This window comes from Coturnix japonica, chromosome 2 (assembly GCF_054131305.1).
Source record: "Coturnix japonica strain WE chromosome 2, WE-NBRP24, whole genome shotgun sequence".
Taxonomy (NCBI): Eukaryota; Metazoa; Chordata; class Aves; order Galliformes; family Phasianidae; genus Coturnix; species Coturnix japonica.
In genome coordinates this window covers 41,913,455-41,941,373 of record NC_140664.1, presented here as the reverse complement: position 1 = coordinate 41,941,373, position 27,919 = coordinate 41,913,455, and the positions used below count along the sequence as shown (strand labels likewise).

General features: G+C 41.1%; 1 protein-coding gene and 1 long non-coding RNA gene across 10 annotated transcripts in view; one reads left to right on the top strand and one right to left on the bottom strand.

The window, feature by feature from the left end:
• Nucleotides 1-24,973, bottom strand: part of OSBPL1A (oxysterol binding protein like 1A) — a 69,030-nt gene extending 44,057 nt beyond the window's left edge. For 3 of the 9 annotated variants that reach the window (XR_014943389.1, XM_085539566.1, XM_085539569.1), the window contains exons 1-15: nt 24,761-24,973; nt 20,350-20,472; nt 17,088-17,173; nt 14,638-14,712; nt 13,403-13,514; nt 12,229-12,314; nt 11,549-11,693; nt 10,760-10,827; nt 10,627-10,671; nt 9,827-9,900; nt 9,681-9,744; nt 8,550-8,651; nt 7,536-7,661; nt 6,260-6,341; nt 2,791-2,897 (exon numbers count right to left, since the gene is read on the bottom strand). Coding sequence is in view for 8 of the 9 variants with exons in the window: in XM_085539566.1 (XP_085395692.1) it covers nt 2,791-2,897; nt 6,260-6,341; nt 7,536-7,661; nt 8,550-8,651; nt 9,681-9,744; nt 9,827-9,900; nt 10,627-10,671; nt 10,760-10,827; nt 11,549-11,693; nt 12,229-12,314; nt 13,403-13,514; nt 14,638-14,712; nt 17,088-17,173; nt 20,350-20,472; nt 24,761-24,773 (1,308 nt within the window). In the remaining variant the exon portion in view is untranslated. Of the gene's footprint in view, nt 1-2,790; nt 2,898-6,259; nt 6,342-7,535; nt 7,662-8,549; nt 8,652-9,122; nt 9,287-9,680; nt 9,745-9,826; nt 9,901-10,626; nt 10,672-10,759; nt 10,828-11,548; nt 11,694-12,228; nt 12,315-13,402; nt 13,515-14,637; nt 14,713-17,087; nt 17,174-19,213; nt 19,318-20,349; nt 20,473-24,300; nt 24,430-24,760 lie in introns of those variants that run through there. The other 6 variants (XM_085539567.1, XM_085539570.1, XM_085539568.1 and 3 more) reach the window with 5 other exon arrangements.
• A 196-nt stretch (nt 24,974-25,169) lies between these two features.
• LOC116652950 (uncharacterized) lies at nt 25,170-26,762 on the top strand. Its single transcript, XR_004306202.2, has 2 exons — nt 25,170-25,309; nt 26,587-26,762. It is a non-coding gene; the product is annotated as an uncharacterized LOC116652950 (long non-coding RNA).
• The last annotated feature ends 1,157 nt before the right edge of the window (nt 26,763-27,919 follow it).

Sequence of the window (27,919 nt, the reverse complement as noted above, 5' to 3'; positions counted from 1 at the left end):
GGCCCTCACCTCACCTCGCCCCGCGTGCTAACGCTGCGGGAAGGCACCGACGGAGTTCCCCCTGTCCGGCCCCGCCGCTCCCCGTGCTCGGGCGGCTCATGGGGCCGCTTGTTTGCGGGGCTGCTCCGCAGCGCTATGTTTGGAGGGTGGGCACCGTGCCCCTTTCTCTCTCCGTGACGTCACGGCGGCCCCGCTGTGCGCGGCGGTGACGTCACGCTCGTTCTATCCCCGCGCCGGGTGCCCACGGTGCGGGAGGCAGATGGAGGGGCTGCGGGAGGCGGCTCTGTGCCACTTCTTCACTCGGTGCTCTAACAGCAGCGTATTTGAGTACTGCATAATCACAATTGACACACCTTAACGAGGGGATCATCCTAAGCGGAGGGGATGCGTTGGTTACCCCCTCAGCATCGGAGGTACGCCAGCAATTGCAGTGAGAGACAAAAGAGTCCTCCTTAAAGGTGAAAGAAAAGGGTGTGGAGCCAGCAACCATGAGACAGGTTCCATAGGACATGTGCCATATGGCTGATGGTACTGCAGAGCAAACAGTGCCTCCAAGGCAGAGGAAGAACTATTGGGGAGCTGTCATAGCATCAATAAGATCAAAATGCCATTAAGTCCAGCCATCAAGCCCTCCCTACCATGCTCACTAACCTCTGTCTCTAAGCACCACATCCACACGGCTCTTCAAAAGAACATCTGAACTGAGACACACGAGACTGCTGCCTCCTGTTTAGCCAACTGTTCACCAACACCCCCATATCCTTTTCTTCCATGCAGCTTTCTGGCCACTCTGCCCCAAGTCTGTAGTTGTGACCAAGCCTGGTGTTGTTGCCACCAAAGTGCAGGACCCAACACTTGGACTTGTTGAACTTTATCCGATTGGCTTCAGCCCAGCCATCTGGCCTGTCCAGATCTCTCTGTAGGGCCCCTCCTACTCCCACACAGATCAACACTTCCAGATTGGTGACAACTGCAAACTTACTGAGGGTGCACTCAATCCCCTCATCCAGATCATCAGAAAAGACATTAAACAGGGCCAGTCCCAATACAGGCCACTTAGGAGCACCGCTAGCGACCAGTTGTCAGCTAGGTTTAATTCCACTCATTGTCATAAGACAAACCAGGCAACCAAAGGGTCTGGAACAGCAGAGCAAGTGCAAAAGCTTTAAAATTGCTGAAGTTCCCTGAAGCTTCACATTAATAGTCAGTGCTTGCTACAGCACAGCATGCCCAGCAGTTGTTCCTAGTCACAACACCCTCTACTGACATCACAGTCAGAAGTGTTTTTATATTACAGTCCGATACTTCAGCAGAGTAATGCCTTACTATTCCATATACCTGAAGAAAATACTACAGCATTTACAAGCAGTCATTTGCTAAGGCAGGAAAACAATCACTTTTGCAATGCCAGCAGAACTCCAGCCTATAAATCAACACTGAAAGGCAAATAGCAGCACTCTGTCTTACAAGGGGGGGGAAAAATAGCTGTACGGTTAAGAACAGTAATGCTGAGGGAACATAACTTTTGGAGAGGCTCAAGCTTTAGGGAGAGACTGCTGCTATAATTCCATTCCCTTGTGAGGTGACAGTGTCTTTAAAACCCTGGATTCTATTCTGAAATCGCAATAGCTGGAAGTTTAAATATACCCGAGACACAGAGCTCTTCCAGATCACATCTTCCAGATTCGCCAGCTATGGTGGAAATCCAAGCTCACACCTCAGCCTGTCTCCCTGTGCCCAAGCCCTGTGCTCCCAGATCGAAACGAGGCCTCTTCCACCTACAGAGACAGCTCAAGTTCAAGTAAGGTGAAACTACATTTTACCATATGTTTTGCCATGCTCGCTCTGATATCCTATTTTAGTCTTTCCTGAAGAGATGCCAACACAATTAAGGAATACTAGCTAACACTATACACCCACCACTGTAACAATTCCCCCTCATCTACAAATGGAACTGGCAACTTCAGGATTAGATTTTCTTAAAGGAAAAAAAATACATAAGCAAAACAGCAACGCTTGTTCCACTTTGCTAGAGACTGACTCAAGTCTAGAAGACTTGTGACTGAGGACAAAAAAGCTTGGAAAGGAATGAAAAAGAAACCAACCAACCTTAAAGCAGCTCACCGTTAAATAACTAGAGGACTAACAGCAATCACACAACCCCGCTTTGACACACAGCTTGCTGACCACAAGTGCTAAAAAAGAAGCTTAAGTGTTACCGCAATACAGCAAGACACAAATTTATTCCAAGCACCACAGTGTCTTCTAGAGTGGTGAAAACACCAAATCTCCCTCCCACCCCAGGATTTAATCAGTGTACCACGTATTCCTAAACTGAAGCATTTGTTTAACACCATACAAGGTATCTGTCACTGGGAAAGCCAGAAGTTCAACAGACAGCATTTGTACACCCACTTAGCACATGGTCTGAAAAACAAATTCAGAAGCAACACTCTAACACTTCAGTTAGCCAGCACACATTAAAAATAAATAATTTTTCTCATTATTTTAACCTTTGAATCAGCAAAGCAACTGCTTTCTTGAATTCAAGTGTTCAGTGTGAACATTGCAAGCAGCAGTTTGCAAGCAAAATACCAAGGCATCCCTTTGTAGAGGAACTTAGCTACTCCTTAGAATAGTGAGTTTGTATTAAATGTTTAGCATGTGAAAGGACAGCCTGCCTACAAAATTAGGTTTTATTATATTTTAAATTATTTTTAAGAGGGTAGCTAGCAAAACATACTAAGCTATTCAGACCCTTTGTAAGCCCCCACAAGCACAAATACATACCCCTTCCTGCTTTGTGAATAGGTTGAGGCAGTCAGCCAGGGCATCACAAGTTTCCTGGGATACTTCAGAGACCACACCAACTTTTTGCAGAAGGGGAGAACTTATTCCTGAAAGCATCAAAGAATGAGTGGCTTTAATGGAGCATTATGAACTACAGGATCCTTTTAGTTATTTCTTTTCCTAAATAACACGGATGTAACATGCATATTCTACAGGAAGGTGCTCTTAGTTCTCCATGAGGAAAGAACAAGCAAAAGTAGCACTGAGGGAATGTAAGTTCTTTCTTTTGCATCCTTTACACAGTATTGGTATAAGCAGCACATGAATGGATAGAGTTTCTCTTTCAGCATGGCTTGGAAAGCTGAGTTGACAAACTATGGCAGCAAAACACTGGTAGATGGATTAGTAACAATCTCACTTTTAATTTTTGTCTAGATTTAAGAGCCCCAGAGTTGCCAGGAACCAGAATTCAAATACAAAGGACACTAAACTTTGGTTTAATATTTGTTAACGTGAGAACTATAGGGCTTTTTTTCCTTCTATTGCATTACTTACACAATATAGGAGACAAAAAGCTTTCAAGAATTATATTTGAGTTCATATTTCAGTTTTTGAGGCACTTGCAGCAATTCCTCAGAAGTCAAGCATTCTCTCAAGTGAGCATATTTGTTCCAACTAAGTTCAGTGCCCCCTTAGTGGTTCCAGCTACCTAGATCAGCTGACATCATGAAATAAAGGGTGCTTCAAATTAATGTCACACAAGTAAAGATATGACGGCCGGTGACGACAGTTTCAAGACATCCTCTTGAATTTATTTTGCAACTTGTGTGGGACGCAAGGCAAACACCATTATTATGTGAATACGTGCTTTGATAACACAGCTCACTAATTCACTGGAATTAAGAGTCCACATGCTTGGAGCAGCTAGTACATTACAAAGAGGTGCAGCACACTCAATGCAGGAGCTGGAAAGATATTTGTAATAAATATGGATAAATCCCAAAGACACCTGGATTTAGACTAGCATGTTGATAGACATCTAGGAAAATAAGTATTTAACCCTAGTACAGCAATTTTATATTACTCAAAGGCTTTCAGCAGTTCAATACAAAAGGACTTTCAGCTCAGAAATTTGCACTCTTGGCATAAGCCCCTGGACACAAATACTTTAAAGACATTCAATGTGAGATCTAGGAGAACTGTAGCAGCTTTCTATTGAGACCTATGGAGATAATGCATGAATCTGTAAACAATTCTTTGGCCTGTGAAGTAAGAAACTCATCAGTAGGAAAACAGGAACTGACTCATTTGCCAAAATGAGCAGTTTCTTGGAAAGAGACAGCATCTGGTTTGGTTTTATTCTGGTTTTGTTTGTTCAAATTGTATATTTTTAGAAAACAGCTGAATTCCTCACTGGTTTTTCAGGTCAACATTATGAGGTCAGAAAATCTTCCCTTATTTGTCAAAGGGATGCTCCTCGATACTAATTTACAAATTGTGTGAAGAATTATTTAACATCTGGTATTATTTAAATATTTTGTCAGTGACATGGGCAGAGAGTACACTCTCAGCATGCTTACAGATGATACTGCTGAGTGGTGCGGTCAACACAACTGGAGTCAAAGGCTGCAATCCAGAAGGACCACAATAGGCTCAAGAGATAGGCCCCACTGACCAACATGCAGTTCAGCATGGCCAAGTGTACGGCCCTGCATCTAGGTCTGAACAATCCCATAAGGCTGAGCAGTAAGTGAACTGAAAGAAGCTCTGCAGTGAAGGACTTAAGAACACTGGGGGAGGGGGGCAAATAAATAAATACATAAATATATCAACATGAGTTGACAATAGATGATTGCAGTCCAGAGGGCCAATTGTACCCTGGGCTGTATCAAAGCTAGTAGGTTGAGAGATGTGGTTCTCTGCACTTGTGAGACCTCATGTGGAGTACCACATTAAGCTCTGCAAGCTCCCAGGCTAAGAAGGGTGTGACCCTGTTGAGAGGAGGACTATGAGAATGACTGGAATGCTGGAACATCTTTGCTATGAAGGGAGGAGAAGAGAGTCGGGATCATTTAGCCTGGAGAAGAGAAGGTTCTGGGAAGGCTTAATATAAAGGTCTTCCAGTACTTAAAGGGGGCCTATGGGAGTTAGGAAGAGAGAATTTCATTAGGGAGCTTAGTGACAAGACAAAGGGTAACAGCTCTAAACCCCAAGAGGAGAAAATCAGGTTAAACGTTAGGAGGAAATTCTTTACTTGGAGAGTCACCAGGCACTAGAACAAGTCACCTAGAGAAGCTGTGCCCCATTCCTGGAGGTGCTCAAGGCCAGGTTGGATGTGGCCCTGGACAGTTTGATCAGTAGATGGCAACCCTAAACACAGAAGGGGGTTGGAACCAGATGGTTTTTAAGGTCCTTTTCAACCCACACCATTCCATGATTCTAAGATAGTTGTCTTCTTGTATTATGAATTACACAGTCTTCCCAATAAAATATGCATAAGTATTATAAAACTTTAACTTTGCAAAGTAAAAGCTCAGTGTATACAGTTAAAGCAAGATAAAGTTAACATCACACACAATAACTGATCCAATTAGAATAAGGAAGAACAATTCCTTTTGAGGTGGAGCAGGAATGGTAAAAGAAAATGTTTCCCCAAAACTGCTTTTTTATTACAGTCTATGGACTTGTACAAATAAACAAGTTGTTCTCCAGTTTGAGCTTCGTGAATTTTAGTCACAATGTATAAATAAGACTGAGTTACAAAGAAGCAACAGTTAAATGTTCTTAATTGATATCTTTGTGCATTTAATACATGAGCAACTTTTGTACACATTGAATTTTGTACACATTCTAATCTTTAATAGCTTAACCTGCTATTTTTAGTCACTTATACTGTGGATGTCCCAGGTAGATGTCATTTTAAGATTTATTATTTAAAAGGAAGCCTGAACACTTCCAAAGCTGGCAAGAAACTCATGGCAGAGGTCGGTGGAATACATTCCATCACACCATGCTTCCATTTCCCTGTATAGTTTTTTAATTTCATTTCACATCCTGTTTATTATGCCCCAGCTTCCAATGTGTTTTTACTTTCTAAAACACAAATTCTTTGAGGGGAAGAGAGCAAGTTGTTTGCACCTTTCAGAGGAATCTTATGCTTTGCAGTAAACTACCAACTATGGTTTTTAAAAGTAAGCATTATATCTAAGGATAATTTTACTACATTTCCAGAACCAAGTAAATTTTGTTTCAAATCTACACATCTGTTTCTGCAGATCTGAATTCTTGGTTACTCTCAATTATAATCACATTACTTCATCTGAATCTGTTTAAGTGAGGAAAACAGGCAACTCATTTTTAGGAGCCTGAATACATAATTTCAGTGAAATTAAAGCACGTTCTGCTTAGCAGAAAAAAAAAAAAATGAGTTGCCTAGTAACAAACTGGTTTTTATAAGAGCAATTTTTACCTTTTGTAACATCCGAAGATTTAACCATTGCAACAAAGTCTGAAATCTCTTTAGTGAGCCTTTGTTGGCATGCTTGTGCTTTCTGAAAGACAGAATGGACAGTAATTTCAAAAGCATCTTGTTCTAAGGAAAGTATAAATACATTTTCTTAAGTATACAGAAATGTTTAAGCTTGGGAAATATTAAATATCAGTCTGTCATTGGGAATTTTTATTCATAAATTAAAACTGAAAGTTACTTAAGTATGTTAAATGACAAAAGCAATCAGATTCATGCACACTGCATTACAAACAGCTTTTGTTTAAATTAGCATAACAAACCCAAACTAGAAGTTTCTATGTATGTTCTGCTTTTCCAATTCTCCCCCCACCCACTTGCTCAATAAAAAGCTTGAAAACCCAGGAAGAGCCATCGCTTGCCCTTTGATCAGGAACACAAGAGTAAGCAAAACTTAATTTAACTGGCATACGGCAAGTACAGATATATACAGGAACCCATCCCAAGATCAAATCTCAGGCTTGCATGTGAACTTAGAGACATTCATCTACTAATAACGCCTTCAGTAGGCTGCCAGAAACTACTAGAACCAGTTATCCTCTAATCTCCTTTATTCCTTTAAATGCTTTCAGTTCTTGCTGTACCAGAAGGTAAGTTATAAGACATTTGATGCTCAGTCACATGAAGATATTATTTATTTCTTTATTGCATTGCAGTGCTTTTGCCTACGTCCCCTTAAAGTAAAAGGTTTTGGGGTTGTTTTTTTTTTAATGCATGTATATAACAAGCAGGAAGAATCACAGCCCAGATGTTAGAATAATGGAAGACAACTCATTTACACTAGTGGTCTGAAGAATCGCTGTACAATGTACCTGATGTGACGTAAGTTTTTAAATGCTCAATTTTACATCATTTCACTGCATGCATTTTAGAGTCGCATACAGCTGAAGGTCAGTTTTGGTCACATCAAAGCTGCAGGACAAGTACAATACACAAGGCTCCCTCTCCTGGCTGAAAGTCTCAAACAACTCTCTACCTTCTGGTAGCATTGGTAAAACTGGGGAACTTCACTGCAGCTACAATAAACATAATGTTTTACACATACAGTCTAAATTGGAAAACATCATACTAAGAAGTGTGGGAAATAAAGGTAACATTTCTGCACCACTGTGAAGAATGAATCAATAGATTTGAACCAAAAGTACACTGAAGTATCCCTGCATAGAGCAGCACTAGTCTACCATTGCCTAAATGCATGAGACAAGTATTCAGTACATACTTTCAATGTTTCTTGTAGGTCTGTAACAGATACTGTATCATCTTCCTCGTCATCGCTACTCAGCTGCTCCTGCGTGCAGTAGTGAGTGCTGTATGCAGAGTGGTCTTCTATTGCTTCCAGCCAATTCTGATCAGAAAAACAAAGTTAAGAACATTTCAAAGGTCATCCCTGGAAGGGAGCAACATAAATGTAAAGGAAAAAAAAAATATAATAAAATAAAAAAGGGTTCTGCTATGTAATATTATGTTAGTAAAATGAGATATTAACAAGTTGAAAAGTAACTATTAAAAGTTACAATTTATTCAAGTTAAGTTGCAACGTTCTAAGACTGCTACTGGGATTCAACTGATCATACTCAGTACAAATGCCGACCACTTCCAAGTCTTATCTAAACTCACAAATGTCACACCAACAAATAAAAGACTATAGAGAACACATATTATGCCTTTGGTTTTCTGTCCAGACATCAAGATCCCTGTGACAATGTCATGCAGAAGGCAGCTGCATACAGAACTTCAGGTGCTATCATAGCTAAGAGGTAGATTATTTTCCTGTTCATAGAATCAGAGAGGCTGAAATCAGAAGGGACCTCTGGAAGTCACATAGTCCAAGCCTTCAGGCAGGGTCACCTATAGCAGGCTGACCCAAGGACCATATTCAGGCAGCTTTTGAATATCTCCAATATATCACCGGCTAGAGTAGAATATATCATACATTCTCATATCATTATCATACAGTAGAAATCTATCAGAGGGAAAAGTTAAACTACAAGTCATAATACAGGCACGAGGCTGGAAAATAATGCAGCACTAATTGTAAGGACTACAATCTGCCAATTATTGCAATTTAGTCCATAGTCATGCTAAAATATTCAACATATGCATTTACATTACCAAGCCCTGAAAGTAAAGACACTGAATCTGCCACTCATGCACCCATAACTAGCTGTATGCAAACTGTTTTCATAACATAAATGATTACATCTTAAAGCCTTTCATAAAGGCTCATTATTACCTCTCTACTATGAGACGGAAGATTGTTTTTAGGGATCTTGAAACGATGAACTGTGTCATCAAAACACCTGACGGAAAAGAAGCAACTGTCTGTAGATTTTACCTAAAGCAATAGAAAAAAGAGACAAAATGAGTGTATTAGATCAGTTAGAAAACTGATTTTAAGAGAAAGCAAAGTTGAGGAATTACTGTAACTCAGAAGTTTCTGCCTCAGTTTTGAAGCAAATTAGGTAAAGTTTTACAAAAAGCTTTCTTTTTGTAATCATTTTGCAAAGTATAAGAAAAGCAGAGTCTTACACTTTACCTCATTAATAAAAAGACAGAGGTTCTTTATGTCAAGATACTGTATTTGCAGAGTACCACTTGATTCAGAGATCTCAGCAATGGTGCAAAGCTATCAAAGTTGAGGAATTCGTAGATAAAGAAAGGCAAGAATCACTTTTTATACAAGAGCATAAGTAACAGAGCTTGTGGTGCCAGTTTATAGAACAAAGACGTGTTAGCTCTATAAGAAGCACTGAATTATCCTAAATGCAGTCCTCTTGAGAACTTCACCCTTCTGTGCATTACACACCTTTCCTTCCCTCTCAAACATTCCAGTGGTCAGAAACTCTGAAATATTTCCTCCCAAGAGGTGGATTGTCACACCTGGCTTATATTCACCTGGTCTTCCCTCCATCCTCTCCCAGAAGGGATGCCCACAAGCATTTCTGAACTGAAGGTGAATCAGTTCCTTAACTGAGAAGAATTTAAATTACACATTCAGTTACAAATGGTCTGTGATAGCTACAAGGAGGAGCTAGTTATCTGCTATTCTCTATCACATGCTCCAAATCGCTGTTGTACACAACAGCATCAAAGGAGGTGTGCTATCAGGAAAGCTTATAATTAAGTCCTTAGGACTTTGGAAAGAAGTGAAAGAGATGAAAAGGCATATAGAATACTTTGTTTGGCAAAAACCATTGTTTCTTGCAACAGCACAAGCCTTTTTTCCTTAATTATTATTATCAATAATAGACATGCTTAGTCAATGAAAGCTTCAGCTAGATTGCTAAGTATAGAACACCATCACCATAAAAAAAAACAACCCAACAACAAAAGCAGGAATTACAGGTCTTATTTCACTTCCTACCGTGCACACAGCTTGTGTTAGATGCTTGCATCCCTGACGATGCTCATTATTTACTGCATCAGCTCTTTGAAAGAAAAAGAGATTTGATAACATGAAAATGGGAATTTTTTAAATTTGCTAATCAGAAATTCAAGCACAGAACTTACTGTCTTCGATACCAAGAAAGGACTCCGTGCTCTAGTACTATCCAGTAGAGTCTCCAACCGAAAAATCGTGAGCTCTAAAGAAACCCAAACACAGGAACAGGTAAGGTTAACAGCTAAAGGGTTACTTAAAAGCAATCAACATTTTCCGTATCATAGAATCATAGAATTACCCAGGTTGGAAAAGACCTTGAAGATCATCAAGTCCAACCGCAGCCTAACCAGTACCCTAACTCTAACAACCCTACACTAAATCATATCCCTGAGTAATGAATCCCTGAGTTATGACCGACAACTTTACGTGCTACATATATTGGTGGTCAGAACAGTCTAAGAATACTTTCTTTTTCTAGAAATATCTGAAAAGTTCTGCCAAGCCTTCTATTCAGTAAGAACTGAAATACTATTTTTTCAATACTACAGGGATTGTTAATTGTCATACAATTTTATTTTATAAGAGCAAATGAGAACAAAACACATTAAGATATTGAATGTTACACTTCACACACAGTTCTAGTTTAAATAACAGTTCCTTATATTACATTTGTGTATGAATATATATGAAAATTCACATAGAAGAAAACTTCAGGAAGTTTGCAAGGATTAAGGGTTAAGACCAGAACGCCATAAATACAGCTACACTCAGCCAGTCCTTTATAATTGATTCAATATACTCAAGTAAAAAGCCATGTCATTTAACAAATGCATTATTGAAAGGGTCCCTCATTCAACAGCTCTTAAGCATAGAAAATGACACACCTGGATATCTTACAAGTTATTTTAGAGAAGAAAATAAGATATACCTTCCACAGGAGACCTTCGTATCTTCTCAGTGGTTTGTTGATAACCTGTAGAGAAATTAAAGCTTATGTAGGAAATAGCTCCAAACTGACAACCTCAGCAATTGGCATTTAAGATTGGTATAAAAGTTCTTACCTTTCCAGTTTTACCTCCCAGTATTAGCTTCATTTCTGCACCTTGGGCTAGATCAAGAGGTGTCTGATCTGTTCAGTAACCAAGATGAGGCATGAGAATTTGATGCAAATAAACCTAGGTGCAATCAGCTTAAAATAACCACCCTGCATATACCCCATTAGTCCCACAGACATTTGAATTAGGGAGTACAAACCCCCTCAGGAGCAGAAGATGCAAAAGTGCCCTGTACTTTAGTACAATTAACCGCTTTGCAGAGTTCTGCTGGCCACAGACAGGACCTTTGCTCTTAGCCACTTGTTTGTTTTTAACATTTCAGCCATGTAAACCAGTTTTAAACGTTAAAAATACCAGAATAGAAACATTGTTTATCAGATGACAAGTACAGGCTGAGTAACATCTGTGTGAAGATTTCCTGGACATGCTTTCATTAGAAGCAATTTTCTGGGCCATGTCTTCAATTGTATCACTTTTATTACCACTGTCTCAGTGTTTGATGTTTAGCATCAAGAAAGTAAAAGCCAAGCATGAGTTTTTTCATGATTAAGACAGACAACACAAACTTCATAGAAATAGCCAAGTTAGGTATATAAAGGCATGTATGGTAAATATTTTGCTGCAGTTTGTAAGTCTACAATTTAGCCAGAATTGGGCTTCCTAGACTAGTGATGCAACATCTGTAAATCACTCTTAGATTTTCTTTGAGCATTAAGTGGTAGGTAACATACCTTATAGAAGCTGTTAAGAGTAGACCGACATTTAACATTTTATATGCCTTCATTTGGTACTCACCATTTTTATTTCTTATTTTAGGATCTGCTCCATTTTTCAGAAGTTTCAATGCACAATGCTTGTGGGCACGGTATGCAGCACAATGCAATGGTGTGTTCCCCATCTGATCCACACAGTTGATATCAGGTGGTTTGGGCTTGTTTAACTGGGGGGGGGGGAAAGGAGACTGGTTTGCATATCAGTTTTTCTCCCTTTCCAAATGCCACCTTCATTCCTTTTAAAGTTATCTGTTCCTAATTAGAACACTTTAGCACAGTTAGCATGGTTGTCTGTTAATAACCAGAGACTTCAGCTGCGATGGACAGTAATCACAAAAGCCTACTTCCAAGATTGAATGTAGAGGTCATGTTGTAGTGAAAACATACACTTGTAAAACTGGCATTGTAAAACAAGGTATCCACAATAACAAGCTTGTGTCAGGAGATCCAGATCCATTACACTGGAATTTATAATCACATGAAGACTATTTAGGAAACTAACATCAAAGATTTTGAAAGTTGCAAAACAGTGGTTTCCAACAAAAAGGCCTCAGCATTTTACCTACACAATGCGGTGCAAAGCACTCAGTCTCTGAGGTCACAGCATTTCAAAGTGTAAGGCCAAATGTCATGTTATTTGAATATTAGCTTTATAGCTTCAACCACTTGACACTGAAGTATTACAAGAACTTGAAATCTTACCAAAGCAGACAGTTTGCCTGTTTCCCCATCTCTTGCTGCTCCTAAGAGCTCTTCTTCCAGCTTCCTTTCTTGTGTCCTTTCAACCGCTGTTAAAAACATAGGATAAAATGTTATCCATATGAAACCCTACAGCTTCAAAACCTGAAGAAAGAAGCTTTCCTAGTATTATTTATTTGGGATAGACAAAAGAGGGATATTTACTCAGAAAAGCCAGAGTCAGAAAAATCTGATGTCAAAAACTGTGATAGCTGAAAAGATGTGCAAGTTGATATACAAACACACGCATACTTTCATTATTTTTATACACTCACAACCCAACTATACCCTCTAGTAAAAGGGAAAACAGCAAAACTACATGTTATCCCCATCAGATCTTCCTTGTGCTCCTCTCATTTTCTCTTCTATTCCTCTCTTCACTCAGAAGTTTTATTTTCCTCTAACAACCCAGCAGATCAGTACTGGAAAGGACTGTTAACTGTACATTTGAATGACAAATCAGAAGAGATCACTTTTTTCCTACACAATCTGTTGCATAGGACACAGAATTCAACAGTATTTAGGAGCAGTTCATAGTAATACTAGGAGGCAGCAAATCTTGAACTCTCCAAAACTGTATGTGCAAGTGCCTGTGAGAGTATTATGACATTTTATCTCCCTCACTTTCAACACCTGGAAGATGGTAGAAAAAACGTGGGGAAGGCTGATTTTGTTTCCCTTTCATTCTTCATTTAGGGTAACTTTCAAGACTGCAACAGCAAGCTCTAAACTAGATCTAATACCATGTCACCTTTGTTAAGGGGCAAAATTCTGAACAGTTTGCAATCTTATTGACAAAGCCACTTGGTATTCTTGACTTCAGTTTTTCCTTTTCCAGAGTGCTACATCTTTGACTGCTATATACCCATTCAGAGCTGTAGCAAGGATTCAAGAGGACTGAAATATTTACTTGAATACTGCTACTGGGATTTATAATATTTTACCCTCCAAATTACTTGCAGAAGTATCACAACAAATAATCCATCAGAACTTCAGGAAAAAAAAAAAAACCAAAGTTATTTCTTTCTAATGATAAAATGTAAAGAGAAAATTCAACTGAGCTTCTGTAACTTGCCAGAAAAGAACAGCTTTTAGAAGGTGCAACTGTTTAAAGAAGTCTATAACCTATTAAAGTTACCTTCCAACATATTCCTTATGTCTTTATCATGAGTAACTTCTTTTGCTGTTTCTCCACTCCCATTAACAATAGAAGTATCAGCATTATACTGCAAGAGTAACATCACCACCTCCTGGAAAGGAATTTGAAAAAAACACTGCTTATCTATTCCAGTTATGGTGAGGCCAGAATCCAGCTTTAGACATCCTGTAAGAAGAGCTACAAAACTGCCAATCATCACTTACAAAAACAGGAAGGAATGTTTTAGAGAGTCTAGGAAAGGAATTAACCGTGACTTTCACTTCCACATTAACCAGGCTGAGGAAGTTAATGGGAGCATGGCTGAACAGACCCACTCTGATTTAAAAACATGCCTGTGTAGCCAGTATAAGTGCTGTATTTGATACAGAAAAATAGTATGATTGGCTCTTGAGAAATCTGGTGACCAAACACTCACCCTTTCAGTAGAGCCAAGAGATTATCCACAGAGGTACTGCTGGACTGGGAATGATGGTAAGAAGCAGGGAACAGAACAAACTAGCCTCATACCACAGACCTGTAAGAAGCTCTCTAATTGTAATTTTCTATGAAGAAACTACACTTACAGATACCAAGTAGACCAATGTGTCCTAATATACATTTTCACCCCTTCAAAAGCCACTAGGATTAAAATAATGTGTTTTCCCTCTATGTAGATATGCATTTAGTTAAGAGGAACAATTCCTGCTCTTCTTACAGTGTCAGGCATACCAGGCACAAACACAGATTAGCCTGTTGTACTTCAGCAGTACATGATTTTCTATACTGTTTTCCACACAGTAATTAGCACCTGCAGATACAGCTACTGCCACACTTAGATGTTTCCTCTGGCACGCAGAGCATCAGTTAGTTTAGCCACACAGCTAATGCACAGTGCATGGAAGACAAATACTACTACGTCTTTCTCTGTCTTCCAGTAACATTGTCACCAACAGCAAGCTGAAAGAGATATGGCAAAGTACACCACAAAAACAACAACAAACCCAAACCAATACAGACCGGTCTTTTCATGCCTTTGGGCAAAGGCCATGTTTTCGTTTTGGACAGTTATATCAGCTATGCAGTGTGCCTTGTTCTTTTGAGCACACTGTACCAAAACATGACAAGAAGTCATTTTTAGAGACAAACTGCAAAACAACATTTTGAAGTAAATCTTACTAGTAGCATTTCCTTTAACATACCTACAGGTGAGGCTTCAATAAGGCAACATGCTTTACCTTACGTCCTGTGAAAGCTGCACGATGGAGTGGAGTGTCTCCCATGTCATTCAGCACATTCACATCTGCACCAGCCTGAATGGCAAAAGCAAAAGATGCCTAAATATCCCTCAAAGAGGAACTGCACAGTTATTCTCTCTCATTAAATGGGGTGGGGACAGGGCACCAACACAGGTTTGTGGCAACTCAGATGAGAACTCTAATACAACCACACTGGAAACAAAGTATGTATGCAAGTGTCACAGTCAGAATTCTATGAATTGCTTCCAAAAGGAAAAGTCTCATCTGCTTTTTTTTTTTTTCCCCAGTCACCTCTCTCTCTTGTGAGAAGATGATAAACAGAAAATAAGCATAATAAACGAGCTTAATAATCTATAGGGATTTCTTGGTGGCTTTTGCTTGTTTGTGCTGTTTTAAAACTTAGTGAAAGTACTGGAATTGTAATGGAAAACACACATACACTTATTATTATTGGTGTATACATGCAGTAGCACCTGCCTCCTGGTTCTGCCATATTAAGAAATAGCACTCTTTCTAGGTACCTATTGGGGTTCATTTACCCAAAAACTTCCATGTCAGCATTAAGATGGTACCTAGCTAAAACCTGACCTTTTTCTCTTCCTCTTTCTCTTATCACACACTTTGTACTTCCCATATTGCTTCTCTGAAAGGAAAACTGCTTGGCACACTGCATAGAACCCCCAAAAATAAAAATACAAAAAAAATCTTATTTGTCTTTCTGTAATCATTTTTCACATACCACTTTACTTAACCTCCCAGAAGATCAGAAAGAAGGTAGAACATATTTACTTTCCTTTCTAGATCACCTTATTTAACCAGCCCACTGCTGTCTGACTCTCGTTCCAGAGCTCTATTCTAGGCACAAGTACACAGAGCACACTGCATACATTTAGCTTTCCAAGGTGCGCAGTCTCCTTTATTATTCTATTTATTCTTTAAATAATACCCTTCTACGAGCCCTACAAGTAATGATGAGCATATATCCTCCAAGCTCTGGAAATCTGAATAAATGCATTAAGTGACAAAGCTCTAACTTTTGCTTCAAGTAGTCCACTTGGACTGAGAACAGCATTATATTCCAAGCAGGTGTGTAGGCTAGCAAAGAAAATCTCAAAAAAATGTAAACTTTGTTTCCTGTTTTGGAGTCATGATTACAGTTGGTAGCCTGTATTCTGAATGAAATTCAAGTTTTGATAAGCTACTTCTATATTTGAGACTGTTCAGCATGTTCCTAACACCTACAGCAAATCTTTCAAATAGGAATATGGTATAGTATAAGTAGGCTTGGGTTGAAGTTATCCTAAGAGCTGAGGAAAAAGAAAAAAAAAAGAAAAAAAGAAAACATCATACTCAGCCAGAAACACCTCAAATCAAAGTGCAGACATGACTACGAAGAAAAAAATAGGTCAGTTTTAACCACAAATCATAGAATCATAGAATGACTCAAGATGGAAGGGACCCCAGGGATCAAGTTCCAACCTCCCTGTCACAAACAGGGCCACCAACCTCCAGATCTGGTATTAGATCAGGCTGCCCAGGGCTCCATCCAACCTGGCCTTGAGCACTTCCAGGGACAGAGCATCCAGAACCTCTCTGGGCAGCCTGTGCCAGCACCTTACTGCTATCTCTGTGAAGAATTTCCCACTGACATCTAATCTAAACCTTTCCCCCTTGTGCTTAAAACCATTCTCCCTTGTCCTATCACTGTCTACCCTTGTAAAAAGTTGATTCCTGTCCTGTTTGTAATCATCTTTTAAACACCAGAGTTAAGATTAACAGCTTGTCATTTCAAAGATGGAAGAGTCAAGTTACATTAACATATGCCTAGAGAAAAAAATGCCTAAGAGTTACTCTGCACAGAACTCTGCAAACTTTTCTATGCAAAATTTAAATTAGGTAACAGACTGCAGCACTTGAAACCTTTTGTCCTTTCCTACAACTCAGGAAGTGAAATTGCCTAGATCATCTAGGCAATAGATCATCTAGTCCAACCATTACCAATACTTCCTGGCTAAATCATATTCCTCAACACAACATCCAAACGTTTCTTGAACACTCCCATGGTCGGTGACTCCACCACCTCCCTGGGCAGTGCATTCCAATGCCTGACTACCCTTTCCGAGAAGTAATACTTCCTAATGTCCAGCCTGAGTCTCCCCTGGTGCAGCTTAAACCATTCCTTCTAGCTCTATCACTGATTACACGAGAGAAGAGGTCAACCCCCAGCTCACTACAACCCCCCTTCGGGAAGTTATAGAGAGCTATAAGGTCTCCCGTGAGCCTCCTCTTCTCCAGGTTGAACAATCCTAGCTCCCTCAGCTGCTCCCCATAAGGCCTGATATAGCAGATATAAATAAAAGAATAAATACAAAATGCTTCTAGAATAACAATATTTTCTGCCTTTTATATAGAGGTAAACAGAAATATACCTTCAGCAGGTCCTCTACCACAACAGCATGTCCAAAGTAGCATGCAAGGTGAAGCGGTGTCCAACCCATATTAGATTTACTTCTTCCTAAAAGATACAAAACAGAATCAGTAAATTAAGTTTTGGTCACACACAGCACACACACAAAAAAAGATGTTGTCATGTGCATGGAGGTTTGTACATATTCAAGTAACAGAAGAACAAGGAAGCTGGAAGCATCAGTTCCAGTCATATGATCTGAACTGTTATGAGGTTTGAAAAAGAAACACACTTCAATCCACGAAGTCTTTCTTAAGGACTATTTAAAAGTGAAGTATGACCTGGAGGATTGGCTGTATGATCAGAATTATACAATCACTCCTTTAAAATTAATATATTAAAGCATTAGAAATTACCGTGTTAATGAAGTTCTGTTAATTCCCATTTACAACACTCAACTATGTTATGAAAAGCTGGATTGTGCTTCATTTTTAGTAAGCAACAGACACACAGCATTCTGAGTGCCACCTAACAGCTATCACTCTTTTTGGAAGCAAAATTAAAATGAGGCATTAGAAAATGTTTTAAGTTACTGTGACTTTCATATTTTCCCTTTTCCTGTATTCTCAAGCATTGAAGTTGGGAAGATGCACAGCTTAAACTTGCCACAAGGAGATAAGGCACCAGCACAAAGGAAAAACTGCTGGCCTTTGAGGTTCATCATCCTCTTTCTGTTCTCATTTTACAAAATAACATTAAAATGTGGTGCATAGCTGAAATAATTTTCTATTTCTTATAGCTGTTTCCAGCTAACATTCCTATCCTTCATTAGCTGTTTCTTTTATTACTTGTTTCCTTTTTCTCTCAGCTCCTTCCACTGCTCCAGATTTAACCTTTCCCTCATTCCTTCCAGCCTACAGTTGTTCCTGCTCTGTGTGACCGATGGGCTCAAGTACCACAGAAGATAAATAGTGTGGGGACCACTAACTCTGAGGCTACAAATACTGAATGACACAATAAATGGACATCATTCATCCCTCAGTCTAGCGGAACAGCTAGTTCTTCCAAAGATGACAGAAAGGGGTCACGCAATTAGTCCAAAATCGCCTCACAAGAGAATGCTGCTGCCAAGGAATCCAGTCTCGAAAAATTCAAGAAACTGTCCAGATTTGCAGTTCTCATCCAATAATTGTGCTCGCTCCAAGCTTATACTTCTGCAATTAGGTGACAAGTGACTCCTCAAGCCCAAGGCAACTGTTACTTCTGTTCAAGCAACCACAAATGTTTGCATTTTGATGCCTTAGATCTACTTATTTAAAAACAGCATATCATTGTACTGGTAAGAACACAGGGATAGCAAAGTAAACACAATAGAAAAAGAGCAATTCTCCTACCCAACTCCCCACTTTGATGTCAGATAGCTGTAAGTCTCAAATAGTACCATTTATTTACAGAATGATGACATAGCAAATATTCTGTTTGCTTGTATTTAAGGAGAATGAATAACATAGACATTCTTTGAAAGAGTGACCATTTTCTTCACTAGGAGAGTGGTTAGGCCCTGGAACAGGCTGCCCAGGGAGGTTGTGGATGCCCCATCCTTGGAGGTGTTCAAGACCAGGTTGGACGGGGCCCTGGGCAACCTGATCTAGTAAATGTGTATGTTTGGTGGCCCTGCCAGGCAGGGGGGTTGGAACTACATGATCCTTGAGGTCCCTTCCAACCCGGGTCATTCTGTGATTCTGTGATTTTGGATGAAACCCTGGCTTGGCGTTGTTTCCATGGGGGATATCTTCCTTTAATGCTGGTGAACAGAGAAAACTGGAAATGGGAGTTCACATCATTTAACTAGATTATTATCCAGTACATCTCGCTTATTTGCAAGCACTGACTGGCCAGAACCCAGCCACAGCACAGTTTGTATGCAGAGTCTAAGTTTGTATTTCCCCCCTTCCTCCTGTCTGACATAGGGGTGCTTGGCAACACTGTTGTTAGGCTTCATGTTGTGTATCCAGAGTACAGCTTTAGAACACCACTTTATTCAAGATGTTGAAAGTAGGCTTTCACACCCAGGCACGGAAATCTCTCAGACTTGAGTCTCCCAAGGCATGCTCAAAAGTTCACACTGCCTCCTGTACAGCCACCCACCTGCTCCAGATGTACTTCATTCCTGATAGCCAAGCATCACTGCATTAGCTCCTGAAGGAACTGCTGTAGCACTGAAGACAATCCCTATATCCTGACTTTCTAGGGAGAACTGAGAAGACACTGACAGAAGAGCAAGAGATGAAGTAGAAGAGAGATTTAAGGCTGCATTTTAGTAGATTATCATGTAATTGTCTAATTACTATCCAGTACTACTCAACAGATTGGGATTTATAGCAATACACAGTAGCTTTGGTAACGAGGAGATGGTAGAGGCTGTCAAGATTCAATTTGTTTTAGACTATTTCCAACAGGGTGCTCTACTGGAAGAGAGAGAATTGAAAGAGGGTCTCCAAAAAGTGACTACAGAAGGACAGAGATTCAACCCTGGGGTATCACACAACCAGAACAGTTCCTACAAAGTGCATTTTAGTAGCACTTGTGCCCTCTAATGTTTAAAACAACCAGAACATAACTGATTTCACTGCATTTCATTTCATATAGCATTCAGATATATATATCTGAATATATATATATATATATTTTTTTTTTATTTTATTTTTTTTTTAACTCAATCTCTAGCACATTCCCTCTAGTTTCCTAGACCTTCCATTAGCAAGCTCGTATTAGTTGCCCAGCCATGCATTGCTGAACTAAAGGATAAACCACTAAGCACTGCTGCTACTACTCAGGGATGAAATGCAGGCCTAAAAATCGTATCCAGCAGAGCAAATATAGTACCAGATCAGCAGCCTTCATGGAGACTCCATGCTTCCCTGAACCACCCCCTGGCACCACGGTCAGTTTTATTTACCATTAGAAAGCTTCAAAGATGGTATAAAGCTTGAACATACGCAGAAAGAGGTAGAGATTATTTCGTCCTGTTGACATTTCTATCTCCTGTGGATTACTCAGAGGGTTTGTGTACATTTCTTATGTACTCTGTTTTTATTCTCTCTACCCTACAGTACCCTCTCTACCTAAGTACAGCCTTAAGAATCCTGGGGTAAAAACACTTGTATCAGTGTTTTACATTGCTCTGTTGAGGATTCCAAAGAAAGAAGAAATATTCTATCAGTGACAATTCCTCTACCAGTAGTTAGCAGTGAGTTCACAACCATATGAGGAGGGCTACCAACCTTTACAGTTGATGTCGAAGATTACTTCTCCTTTGGTCATGGTATCCAACAGCTGCTTAACTTCTTCAGCATTTCCATTTCTAGCATCATGGAGAAGCTGCTGTTCTGCTTCAGTACTCATCTCTAATAAAAAAGAATCAGTTTTACAATGTCACATGTGCTACAAGATATTGCTTAATATTATTTCTCTTTTCTCCCTTAAACAGCTTGAAAAAGACTATTATTTCCTATGTGGAGCACATTTAATGCACAAGCTGTTCTCAATTGTCAAGTTACGCCACTAAGAAGCATTAAAATTCTTCATATTAGCAAAGCACTTAAGCTTTTCAGAGGGAACTTGGGAAAAGGAGAAATGCACACGATTCAGCCCAAGTATGTCTTCAGAATTAAAAGAAACTTATTTTAATCGCTAACACTCCAAATACCCATCATGGCCTGATAACATCATCTCTTGGAACTCAGAATCCTGACCCCTCAAATTGATTTGAAGGGAAGTCAGACTCTCAGCTCTGTAGTTCTGACCTTCTCTTTAGTGGTACAATAAAAGAACTCAAGTTTTCAAAGCAGCCTCAGAAGACACTGATGCGATATGCAATCTATTGCTCTTAAAAACAGCAGTAAAAGAAAAGTTTGCCCAAATTAAGCACCTCCAGTTTAGTACCTTTGGCTGACACACACAGATTACCAGAGCCTGCAGAATCAAAATTCCTAGTCAGGTAACGATTGCAAAGAATATAACAAGTCTAAAATAGTCAAATTCCTTATACTGGCAGAGGTTTTGATCAGTCCAACAGTGTATTTATGCTCTGCTGCACTGGAGAGGCAGCTTGACTGCATTACATACACTCAGAACTAAAACACACGCAGGGAGCTCCTGCACCACAGTAAGATGGGAAAGCACTCAGCAAGAAAAGACAGCAAGAACACTGTGTAAGACATAAAAAGCCTCTAACTGCAACAGATCTTGTTAATGTAAGAGACAGAAAAAGAGAAATCTACAGCAGGACAGATTGCCAAATGGCCAGAAAAGCAGAGAAGACTCTTCCCCTATCCTTTGCTCAGTCAGCAAGGGAATGGGGGGAGGGGAATAGGGAATCAGGTGAATCAGTTTTCAGACAGAGGGATTTGCCAAAGACTAAGCAAGACGTTTCTAGCACATTTCCGAAGAACAGACTGGAGTGATCTCCTGCAAACTACTACAGACATAACATACAACCACCTCCTGCAATACTGATTAAACAATACTCTTGGTGCCTGCTTATCAGTTCTGCCAGCAAAAACAGCATTAGTGCTTCTAGAAATCCTTCAAGCCCTGAAGCTATCTTCTCCTTTAAACAGGAGCCTAGCCACTTGCTGAGGCAGCACAGCAGTTTGCTGTTAGTGGGACAGAGCTGTTTTCTCCAGTGAATCGGTTCTACCAGTGTCCAGTGGAAGAACAAAATCAAATATGTTAATGCATAATCATTCGTATAATGCATTATATTTAATTATATTATGCACTTATAAGCAATGCTTTTTCTGAAGCCCTCAGTACAAAAAAGACATGGAGATTTTGGAAAGGGTCCAGAGGAGGGCCACAAAGATGATCAGGGGGCTGGAGCACCTCCCCTATGAGGACAGGCTGAGGGAGTTGGGTTTGTTCAGCCTGGAGAAGAGAAGGTTGCGGGGTGACCTCATTGCAGCCTTTCAATACCTGAAGGGAACTTACTCCCAGGAGGGGAGTAAACTCTTCAAAAGGGCTGACAATAGCAGGACACGGGGAAATGGTTTTAAGTTAAAAGAGGGAAGATTTAGGTTGGATGTTAGGGGGAAGTTCTTCACTAGGAGAGTGGTTAGGCCCTGGAACAGGCTGCCCAGGGAGGTTGTGGATGCCCCGTCCCTGGAGGTGTTCAAGACCAGGTTGGACGGGGCCCTGGGCAACCTGATCTAGTAAATGCGTGTGTTTGGTGGCCCTGCCAGGCAGGGGGGTTGGAACTACATGATCCTTGAGGTCCCTTCCAACCCGGGTCATTCTGTGATTCTGTGATATACCACAACAGTGGGATGCAGAGACAGCACTCATTGCTCATTTTGCTGGCTCAGGGAAAGGGGAGGGACAGGGGGAGAGAAACAAAGCAAAGCTCATCCTTCATCTCCCCCCTCCTCCCCCAGTATATCTTCAGCAATCTCTCAAATCTATTAGATGGCAGAGAGTAACGACAGGATTATATTTCTCTCAATTGTCAGCAACCCACATGAACTGCAGGAAGAAAAAGCGATACACTTTCAACATATTAAGAACCTGCGGCTTCTATTTGGTACCAATGAGAAGGAAAGAAGAAAAGATTGCTTGGGAAGGGAATCAAGAAACCCATCCAAACGCACAACTCTTGCATGCAGTAAGGCCAGTTATGTGCACGAGCAGAATGTTAAGCAGCTTAAGACACACAGAAAGCTGAATCACTTGGTAAAACTACTTATGCGATTTCCCCCCACAAATAGTCCTGGATTTAAGTTGCTGTGATTTGTTTGTATTCTTACTGCAAACGTTACCAGAAAAGAGACACACCATGGTAAGGCAGCTAATAAAGGTCTGTCTGCTTTGCTGTTTTGCTGCTCAGGCCAAATGTCCAATTTCAAATACACTTTGAAAGGCTGAAGTATGCAGTGATGCAGAAGAATGACTGTCTGGATATTAGTCATAGTGAGAAGGATCATTCATGGGAAACTGTTCCTACTACTGAGGCTGGAAAGTGAATCTGTGTACAGTTACTTACTAGATAAGTGAAACAGAACCTAAAGTTTTAGTTAACAAGCTAAATTAAGTGCCTAAATGAAGCTGGCAGCAAAGGGACTCTTTCCAGAACTTAGCATCATCTTCCCAACTCTGTTTTAAGCAATAGAATTTGCTGCTTAATGGAGATGAGCAGCTGCCAGGGGAATTTTGAGTGACAAGCTGAGAGCACTAAAAGAAATCAATACAGAGGCACTCAAACTGCATGCGCTTGCAATTTCATTTCTTGTGCTTGCAACCCACTGCAGAAAGGTGCTTGTTGGTTGGTCACACAGCCTGCATCAATACAGCACCAAAACCCTCACCAACTGGCTTCAAAGTAATGGGATGGATTGGCAATACAAAGGCAAAACTTGAAGATTTAATTAATTAATCTGTCATACAATACTACTCAAAGGTTAATTTATATGCATTGTGCTGCCCGTATGCAAAGCTACCAGCCACTTCAGAGAGCTGACATCTGCTCACACTCAGAGACATTGCTATCATTAACTCATTTCATTCAGATACAAGCTGCACTGCCTTTCATGGCTCATCTTTATGCCTAGTACTGCTGAAAGGCCTCTGCACCAGTTTCTACAGTCACTGCTACACCACAAGAAAAATGTTATATCAAGTGCTTCCTATATAACTAAGGTATGACAGAGTAACATAGGAACCTTTCAATTCATGAATCCTCTTCTACCATTATTCTACTATCATTCTACTTATTCTATAGGATGATGAGGCACAGCTGCCCATAGAAGCTGTGGAGCCCCATTCCTGGAGGTGCTCAAGGCCAGGTTGGATGGGGCCCTGGGCAGCTGAGCTGCTGGGTGGCAGCCCTGCCCATGGCACAGGGTGGTCCCTTTCAACTTAAGTCACCGTATGGTTTTCTGATAGTAGGCCAAGCAGTACGGCTGATAGTGGGCACACTGGCTGCTGTTTCAAGAGATCTCTCTTGAGCAATAAAAACCAGAATCCTGCAGGAAAATCCTCACATGTCACACATCAGAGCAATGCTGGAAAGGAGGGGTCAAAACGCACCAAACCGCACCAACAGACCAAACACGTTAACGAACCCAAGCCGAGTGATGTGGCTGATTAGTTAGTGGGATGAACACGCTCCCACCACACAGCCCCATCGTGCTCCATGTGCCAGCAGTGCCTTGCTGAAGGAACTGCCGCACAACACATACCTGTTCCACGCAACGAGCCAAGCTCAGCTCCCAGGCACCCCCAGCAGCCTGCTGCGTTCACTTAGATGTCTGTCAAAGCCCTTCTTTCAGCCCAAGAGCCCTGAATAGGGTTTATGACAAGTACGGGACCTACGAAGAGAACTTCAGCAGTCGATCCTCTACTCCCATACAGAACCGAGCCCTCTGGTGGGCCAGCACCTCCCTTCCTGCAGCCAGCCGGCCTGCCTGCCTGCCTGCCAGCCCTGGGGACAACCGTGAGGGCGATAACGGCGGCAACGACGCAGCAGGAGGGCGCCGCGGAACAAAACGCAGCCGGGCCGCGTGGGCCGGACCGCCGTTCTCGCCCCACTCAGCGCCCCGCTCCTCACTACCGCCGCCCGCCCCACACACGCTATGTACAACCATACGCACAGAAACCACAACGCCGCGCTCCCCTCACCCCCCGCTGCCATATACACACCAGCCCCGAGCATGACCAGCCCCACAGCCTCTCCCTCACCTCAGCACAAGGCGGCCGCCGCTCCGCCTCCTGCTTGCCGCCGTCCCTTCAGCGCCCGTGGGATCGCTCCGCTGTTCTAGGGCCGACCGAGCCGCCTGCGAGCAATGCGAGGGGCTGGGGAGGGCCAGGCGTAGTTCTGCGCCCTCTCGCTGTGCCTGAAACTCGGCAGCGACCGCCCTTCCCAGCGAGGGAGGGAGGGAGGAGTGTTGCGGCCTCGGGGCTGTTTGGAAACAGGAGGAGAGAGGCGCCTGAGGGAGCCGTGGGACCGAAGGGTTGGTGGGACGCGCTCCGAGAAGAGCAGAGAACCGGATCAGAACGACCTTGGAGGAGGTCTCCGAGTGAAAAAGTGGGAAAGAAAGGTGGTTTGGGGAAGAGCTTTCATCATATGCAATCACCTTTCATCTTGTTCCTCCTTGGCAGGAGGGCAGGGAAGCTGTGTGGTGCTGAGGCGCGGCCCAGCTCGTGACAGGCTGGAAAAGCCGTGGGTGCCATGAGAAAGTATCTCTAAAGGTTAGGATGAAGTTTCTGTTCCAAAAGTGGCAAGTGTGTACTTGAGCAGTTATTGGGAAATTCTTAGGTCATAAATAATGAGGCATAATGAGGCATGGTTTTTTGTTTTGTTTTGTTTTCTTGATCTTCTTTCTTTCCCCTACAGCATTTACAGTACCCTTTAGCCAGTTAAATATGGTGTAGCTCCGTCCTGAACTGGGGATTTAGGGCATTGAATAGAGAGACAACAACCATGCAAGGGTTCTTTTGGATCTCAGTAGGAAAGACCCGACTAAAAGTGGATTGATGAAATACCAATGTTTCAATAAGGCAGAGTAAGGGAAGTAAAACAGATAATAAACCTGATGATTTTTCAGATTCTCTGAATCCCCTGTTCATGCAGCATCTCTGGAATGACACTCCGATACTCCTTCGTTGTCTATTTAAGTTATTATATAGTTTTCTTACAAGAAGACAACTATTATAGAGGATAGTTGCATGAGAACCTCTTGCTGTACTGCCAGATAAAAGCAAGGCCACACTAGTGTTGTAATCACCAATACAAAGTGGGAGCTGCCCGCAGGCTCCTCTTTTGTAATGAGCTGGTGGAATTTATCCTGAGGATACAGGATTTATGCACCATTGCACAGCCTAAGGATGCAGTACAGACCTGTGCCTACTTGGATTAACTGTATTGTGGATCAATGACTCTTCCATGTACAATCATGTCCTGGTCAGCATCACTACACTCTCTGTGCTTCAAGAAGCATCTATTATTTACAAGAGCTTTGCCTCCTTACATACCCCAGAGTAACAATCCAGTGAGTTTTGGACTCTGAAGTGTGTAAATGCAAACAAGGGCTGCTAATATAAAGGGTTCTGTCTGTTCTGAATGTATCTTCTATTTTCCATCTTAACTTCTTTCTTCAGGCAGCCAGATGGAATTAGTGATGCAGAAAGCATGGAACGCTTCCCATGCTAAGGTTGAATGCAATGGCAAACAGCCTTGCGCAGAACTTGCTGAACTGTTTTGTAAATTATTTTCACAGTATACTTTGGAAGGTACTGCTCACAGCTGGGGGAAGATAAGAAGCATCTCCCTATGGTCCTTCTGGCACTGCACGGTTGATCTATATTGCTAGAACTTTAACCACTGAAGGCAGAACTTGTGGGAAACAGTTCATACTTGGAAAGGGAAAAGAATAACTGGGCATTTATATTACTGCCCCTCACAAAATTTCACAATTTGATACAGCACTTACTTAGCACATGACACTTTTTGTTTTCTTCCTCTTCAGACTAAAGCAATACCAGTCATGTTTGAAGATATTCGACTCATGGAGATGATTAATGAAGTAAGAAATGACACATGATAGATTGCTTGTATGTTTTTACAGAGCAAAATATTTGATGACTGGATGTTCAATAATTGACCAACAGTCATTCAACTGAAACAAATAAAAAATGTTTTCTAATAGCTTGTACACAGCCCTGATGTCCTTTTTGTGCAGTATGCTTGCAGTACTGTGAGCATAGAGATTGGTTGTTCTTCTACACCTGTGCATACCTGCCTGCTAGAAGACAGGCACAGCACAATTAAATGTGCTGACACTCTCAGGCAGAGTCGCTATGGATCTTCATAGAATCACAGAATCATAGAATTACCCAGGTTGGAAAAGACCTTGAAGATCATCAACTCCAACCGCAGCCTAACCAGAACCCTAACTCTAACAACCCTACACTAAATCATATCCCTGAGCACCACATCCAAACGGCTCTTAAACACAACCAGGGATGGCGATTCAACCACCTTCCTGGGGAGCCTATTCCAGTACCTAACTACCCTTTCTGTAAATAAGTTCTTCCTAACATCCAACCTAAACTTGCCCTGGCGCAACTTGAGGCCATTTCCCCTCTTCCTGCAGTCTTCTTCATTTACAAAGGACAATTTCCAGTAAGAGATGAAAGCAGTTTTTCATGTTAGGAACTTTTTGCGGTAGGAAATGTTATCGGTGCAAGTTGATTGCCAATATTTACTGAGGATGAAACAACCCTATAAAGTGGTTAATTTGTAGCTGCTGTGAGCCTGATTAAGTGTTGAAACCGCTCACTTCTGCTCAGAGCCCACCTGAACCAAGTTCAGGCGGTTTCTAGAGACATTTTGCAGCAGAATCATGTGATAGTGTGCATTTAACATACCCTTTTAATGTGAATGCAGATACAGCAGGAGAAAATTGTCCGATTCACTGATTTTCTTTTGCCAGGAGGTTTCTCAAAACTAACCAGTAGTTATTGCACTGTAGAAAAGCTTTCTTAGCTCACCAGAAGGCAAGTGAGTACTTCTATAGACAGCACACAACTGGATAGTGGCTAAAGAAGAAATGTTCTTAACTGAAGCATTACAGAGTCACTTGTACAGATGCTTACCAGCCAAGTAGCCTTAGGCTAAGATCTGGGTTTGTTTAATGCAGTCTTTTATTGTGATTGAATGAGTTTGGTCTGATTTTATTTTCCAAATGATAAATTAGCTGCACATGGAGAGATTCTTAATATGAAGCTTATACCTAATTTTGTTAGTTTAGCCCTCAGTCTATCAAGAAACATATCTATGCGATTGAAATCAGTTGAAAT